General features: G+C 37.7%; 1 protein-coding gene across 2 annotated transcripts in view; it reads right to left on the bottom strand.

Annotated features, from left to right (window-relative positions):
- The window catches only part of mtss1 (MTSS I-BAR domain containing 1), a 228,949-nt gene extending 226,010 nt beyond the window's left edge, over positions 1–2,939 (bottom strand). For both annotated transcript variants that reach the window (XM_039735777.1, XM_039735776.1), the window contains exon 1: positions 2,834–2,939. In XM_039735777.1, the coding sequence (XP_039591711.1) occupies positions 2,834–2,905 (72 nt within the window). In that variant the 5' untranslated portion in view covers positions 2,906–2,939. The remainder of the gene's footprint in view (positions 1–2,833) is intronic.
- Positions 2,940–6,738: the final 3,799 nt, after the last annotated feature.

Below are 6,738 nucleotides of genomic sequence, written 5' to 3' on the forward strand. Positions count from 1 at the left end.
GCTGATACAGTAGAGCACTTTAAAACACTGCTGAAAACACATTACTTTAACATGGCCTTTTTATAACTTCATTTTAATCGTAATTTAACTTAATCCTGATACTCTGTATGTTCAATTCATCATAACAACTATTCATGGTGGCTCTAAAATCGGTACTGACCCCTACTCTCTTTTCTGTTTCTTTTTCCGGTTTCTTTGTGGTGGTGGCCTGCGCCACCTCCACCTACTCAAAGCTTCATGATGCTCCAACAATGATGGACGGATTAAAAGGAAGAAGTCTACGTGACCATCATCATCATCAAGCCCTTCCGTGAGAATCCTAAAGCCAAAGAGGACTGTTTCATTTATGTTAGGTAGAATGCCCAGAGGGGACTGGGCGGTATCATGGTCTGGAATCCCTACAGATTTTATTTTTTCTCCAGCCGTCTGGAGTTTTTGTTTTTCTGTCCCCTGGCCATTGAACCTTACTCTTATTCGATGTTAATGTTGATTTATTTTTTATAATTATGTCTTTCATTTTTCTATTCTTTAATATGTAAAGCACTTTGAGCTACTGTTTGTATGAAAATGTGCTATATAAATAAATGTTGTTGTTGTTGTTGTAGATCATATTAAATAACATACAACACACATTAACCCAAACTATAAAGATAAAAGGTTTGCTAGAAACTGTTAACACTTAAAATAACTGAAAAGTAATTTCTGTTTTGCATCCTAATTGTGGTAAACTAATGTATTCCACAAGTGACCTGGGTGGAACATTCTCACTCTGTATGTGTGCAATTTCCTTCAAATATTTCAGTTTTCTTCACACATCCAATGACATGCTGGATTTGCAATCCCGAAAAGTCACCAGGTGTGAGTGTGCCTTGAGATAATAAAGTGGCTCCCTCCTTGTTTAATGTGCTACCAAGATAGGCAAGGACTGCCAACAACCATGAACAGGATCAGAGCCCACAACCTAGAACTGGATAATCAGGTTATAAAGTGGATGTATGGACTAACTGCCAACTGCAGCTACATTCATTAGATAATGAGGATATGCAGGTTAGGTAAATTGTCAACTCTGAATTGTCCCATTTGTGCAACTGAGATGGTCTAGCACCCTGTTCAGGGCTGTTTACTCCCTTGTGCCAAATGCTTCTAGGATAGGTTTGCCCCACCTATGAATACTGCGTTATCAAATATAACTGCACATAAAGGTTTATACATATTTCAAAGATCAGTAATACCTGTCTTTTATGTTTATTACATACATCCATTCATTCATTTTCAAACTGGTTAATTCTGATCAGAGTTATGGTAAAATTGAAGACTATCCCATCAAGCCCAAGGCAGGAACAACCACCTAAGAAAGGAAATGTTCATCACTGGATGAACGTACACACAAACACACACACTAAGGCCACTTTAGCAATGCCAATTCACCTAAGTTGCATTTCTTTGGACTGTGGAAGGAAATCACCTGTCATACACAGGGAGAAAATGCAAACTCTGTGCAGAACACAACAGGAGTGTGAACCCTCTCACCTTGCTCTGAGGCAGTACAGCTACCACTCTGCACCACAGTGCCCTCCTCCTCTGTTTATTCTAATTTAAAAACTATTTATTCTTTATAAATGTTAACAGATACAGGGTAAAAATCACAAACGATACTCACAATGATTTCTGAACTTCTCAAATGGTAAAACAATTTAAAAAAATAGTTTTTATAAAACTTTCTACCATTTCCTTTTCCTAGTTGAGACACTACTTTAAATTCAACACAGACAAAAATTATCATTCAAACATATGAAAGAAAATAAAACACACACAAATTTAACAACTTTCAACCTGCTCTTCTCTTTAGGAGGTTATTTCTCTCGAGGCCCTACACTGACTCCAAATCCCTGTTGCTAACTCTGCATATGTCCACACTTAGGGAATATTAAAAACAATTTTCCTACTGCAAAAATCAGACACGTTTGCCAAATAACCCAGTTCAAACTTTATTCATAATTTTCTTTTCGAAAATGACTAGCCTTCAAGGAGAAGACAAAAAGGTAGCACCAGCCGGACAATTAATCAGTCTGATATGAACTAACAATAACCATGTTTGAACTCGAATGGACACGTCTAAGTAACTGTCGGAACTTTATTCACTCTTTGAAAAACCACGTTGTCCTACTCATATTACTTTTCGGAAGCAAAAAATAAATAAATCTGATGAAACAGGTGTTAACCTGTACCAATAAAAAAAAAATCACCAGATAAAATCGGCAAATAAATCTGTACAATTGATTACATTATATAAAATTGTCTTTTTTTTCAACGGAAACTGACAACTGATTGTAATTTCGAGGTACCATGCGTTAAAATAAACTTGCTAAGTTTGCTAGATCAACTGTTTCTAAATTTTTGCCATTAAGCTCATATGGGGCCTCTTTACTTTAATCAGAAATAACATTTTGTAATTATGATAAATCGATGGTTAACGAGGAGACGGGCAAATATCTGCTTTTAACAAGCGCTCCGACGCTATTTTTACAGATTTCTCCTGTTCTTTCCCCTGCATGGTTTTAACACCACTGGAATACCTAACTTCTCTTCGACGCCTCTAACCAAATGTCCGCACATCTCTAGCTTGGGAGATGGGCAGGGTGGGGGCAGTGTAGTTTAACAAGCACCGTTTAAAACACCGCGAAATAAAACCCCACCGGTGTTGACGGTGTCCTCACACAGGTTACAGCAGGTGAAAAGCACAAAGATAAAACCCACGGTACAATCCGTGCGACAAACAACCCCGAGGTTAATCAGAAAACGAAGCCGCCACCCCCAAATACCTCCTCCTCACCTTCATATCGTTCATAATTGTTTGGAAAAGTCCTCCCAGGGCGCTGCACTCCTTCTCAATCCCCGCATCCATTTTTAGTTTTACAGATCCAAGAGCGAGTCGAGAAAATGCGTTGCACAACAAAAAGAAAATGGGACTCGCGGCACAATCCACCCGATCCTCCCAGAATCAATGAAGCTTCAGAGGGTTTGGTAAAATAAATCCTGGTGTGGTGGAGATCCAGTAAATCACAACTTCAAAGGTAACATTGTTTCACAGAGCATGGAAAGAAATCACGAATTGTCTCCTATTGTTTGTTACTCGTGTTTTGTTTAATTTCTCGATTTTTCTTTTAATTTCCCAAGCGCCAGAGTCGACTCGGGTTTTCTTTAGTCCTCCCCCATGGTTACCGTGCGTCCACCGCGGCCCTAACAAGTCTTGCTGCAGACGGCTATGCTGGAGATATAAACTAACTATCCTCGTCTCTTGGCGTCGCTCGCTACAGTCTCACGGCTCCCCGCTTCTTCGTGACGCGCTTCATCGGAGGGGCGGTGCCTATAGCTCGGCATAAATCGGACACTCCCGTAATTTCTCTCAACGTCATTCGACTGAACCCACAACCCATCTGCTTTGAACTCGACGAAATTCGGCTATGAAAACATCACCGGATGACGTAAAGGAAAGCTGCTTTAGACAAGGCTCGGATAAAGGGTGGTACTTCAGTTAAAAATATATTTTTTTTCCTTGAACGTGATGAAGCGATGGAGGCTCGTCTGCGGATAATTCATAACACAGACAGCGTTAGAGCTGTGCTGGCTTAAATGAGCAGAATGACGAACCAAAGGTTATTTTGCTGTTTAGTGCCTCCCACCGGGAATCATGGGAAATACAGGTCTAGGACTCCCAAGTATGAAAAAAGTGTTAAAAAGTCTTATGGGATTTTGTCCCTTTTTAATCTATCGCCGTGCTTCTTTCAGCTATATTTTAAGTATTCTGACCATTGCATTAGCAGCTACTATTAAAAAGAACTTTAAATAACTGCTTTTCACCCTAAGACCATGTAGAATGATGTAATAGGCAGAATGAACTGCTAACATTCCAGCAACACGTTTATTTAAGATACTTTGCAAGTTTTAAAATCCTCAGTCTTTTTTAAGTTTTTTCATAAAAGGACTTTAAATGGGGGCGTCTTTGAGCTTTGTCAATCTTTGATAATTTATTTACAGGAAGTAGAATGATGCTAAGCCGGGGCATAGATACAGGACATCAAGGGCAGGCAATTGCCTGGGAGGGCCAGCCGTCAAGGGGCATCATCTTTGACATTCAACAACACAGTTAGAAACCCCCCAAGGGGACGGCCAATCTCAGTTGAGAGAATGTTAGGTCTGCAAAAAATGATTTTGAAAATTACATTAATACCTTTACAAGACATGTTTTGTTTTTTAATTTACATTCTGAGCACTACATTTATTTTTTTTTTAAATACAGTTCTGATTTAGTTAATAATGTCCTTACTAACAACGTTGTACTTTAAAAACTGATCTTTCTTAGAAATGCAATAAATTAAATCAAATAGCGCTGAAACATTATCATAAGCAATTGTATTATACTATTAACATTTTTATACATGTATTAATATTGTGGTATTTCAATAGTTTTTAATAATTTCTGTGATGTATGTATTATGATATTGTTATGTTAGGTTACTTGAGGTTACGTTAGCCTATGGTTGGGTACATCAGGTCAGGATGATACTTGACACATCAATGACAAAAAAGGCATGTTTTTGCGCACTGAGTGTAGTGATGGAAACGTGATGTCTTTTATCCAGAGTCAGTGCAACAAAATAACATTAGAAATCTAGGTACCTCTGCACCTTTATTATAAATCAACATGCTTAATAATGAAATTGACTAAGATCGCACTGGTCATAACCATATGCCATCATTACGTGAGACACTACTGCAGTATATCACAATGTGCAATTAGTATTTATTTTTATTACCATTTGCACCTTACCTTATCTTACATTTTACTTACTCTTTTACGTATTTATTACTTTATTCTGTTATTATTGCTTTCCTGTTTTCTAAAAATATTTTTATTTTCATTTTTTATTTATATAATCTCTTTTTTAAGAAAATATTAATAAATGATTTGTGTTTATTGAATACTTCTTGTTCAGCTTACTGATTTATATAGTAAATTTTACCATGTCGAAACACGGGGAAGGAGACTTGGTAGGTCCTGGAATTGTCTCTGATGCTAACTGCCTGAATCTACTGTAGATTTATTCCATTACAAGCAAGAATGCTATAAGAGATATAACATGTATATTAATTTTATCATCCATCCATCCATTTTCCAACCCATTGAATCCGAACAGAGGGTCACGGGGGTCTGCTGGAGCCAATCCAAGCCAACACAGGGCGCAAGGCAGGGACCAATCCTGGGCAGGGTGCCAACCCACCACAGATTGATTATATCAGACCTATCCAATAGATGTTTGTTATTACACAGACTACCCAAACATTTGTGTTTTTTCCAGCAGAGATACAGGTTAATGAGAAACTTTTGTGTTTATCTTTTGTACTCTTAAGTGTTTTTTAAGGAACCCCATTTCTGTGATGTACTTTAGCATCCCTTAGTAGCAGTGTGTTTTGCTGATTAAAGTTGAACACTGTCAGTGAGTGTGTTTACTTTATCTATTTCATTTTTCATTTACCTTTCCACCTGCACTTCAGAACAAGTAATCCACCTCAAGCTAAGCATGTTTGGGCTCATCTAGCACTTAGATGGGAGATCATCTAAGAAAAGCTTGTGTTGCAGTTTGAATAAATGTTGGTGCAGCCAGGAGGGGCCACTTACCCTATGGTTTTTACATGGATCCCAGTACCTCAGTGCAGTGTGCTGTAAAAATGGCGCAATCCTTTAGATGAGATATAAAGTTGGGGTCCTGACTCTCTGTGGTCATAAAACATCCCTGGGACTTTTTTAAAAAAACAGGGTGTCCCATGATGTCCTGGCTAAATTGCCTGTCATGGTAGAGTCTATTTTGGCCCCCTAATCATCTCCTGTTTCTAATTGGCTAACTTTCTCTGTCACCCCTTCACCGTCTAATAGTTAATATGTGGTGAGCTTACTGGTGCAAAAATTGCTGCTATTGCATCATCCAGGTGCATGTTGCCCATTGATGGTGGTTGATGTGGCTCCTCACTATGTGAAGTGCTTTGAGTGTTTAAAAAAGCACTATAAAAATCTATCTATCTATTTTTACTGATTGACATTTCCAAGTGTCATTGAACACTGTCAGTAACTGCTTTCACTTTTTCTTTGATACAGTATATTTGTAAATCCATGTTTCATTGAAAGCAGCTAATAAATAAACTAAAACAAATTCAAACAACTGAAGCAACAGTCTAAAAACAGCATTATGAGCAATAATGCTTTGACACTTTCTTATCATTTGTATGATGATACAAGCTGAAATCAATTAGTAATCTGTAACCATTAAATCACCATGGCCCCGCCAATGGAGTTCCATTGATTTGGTTTCATCACATGAACTAAGAAACAAGTTTACTTTTCTGAATTTCCCTAAAGTAGCCAGCCATAACTTAAACTTTTCTATTCCATGCCCTCATTTGCAGTGTTTCCAGGTTCTAGCACAGTTTCCACATTCAGTGTACTAAACAACCAAGCCTCAAACCTTTACTATTAGCTCCAAGAAAATTTTTGAAAAACATTTACATGGAAACAAAACAAAAGAGGTTCTGCCTGGTTATTAATGTTCATGGCAACAGAAGTGAGGTGCTGATTATGACATTACAATAGCACAAAGGTTATCACAAATGTTAAGCCTGACCTATTAAGAAAACATCAGCAAAATCAATCAAGTTTTATTTATCAACATAATCCCTGTGAAT

This window comes from Polypterus senegalus, chromosome 14 (genome assembly GCF_016835505.1).
Source record: "Polypterus senegalus isolate Bchr_013 chromosome 14, ASM1683550v1, whole genome shotgun sequence".
Classification (NCBI taxonomy): domain Eukaryota; kingdom Metazoa; phylum Chordata; class Cladistia; order Polypteriformes; family Polypteridae; genus Polypterus; species Polypterus senegalus.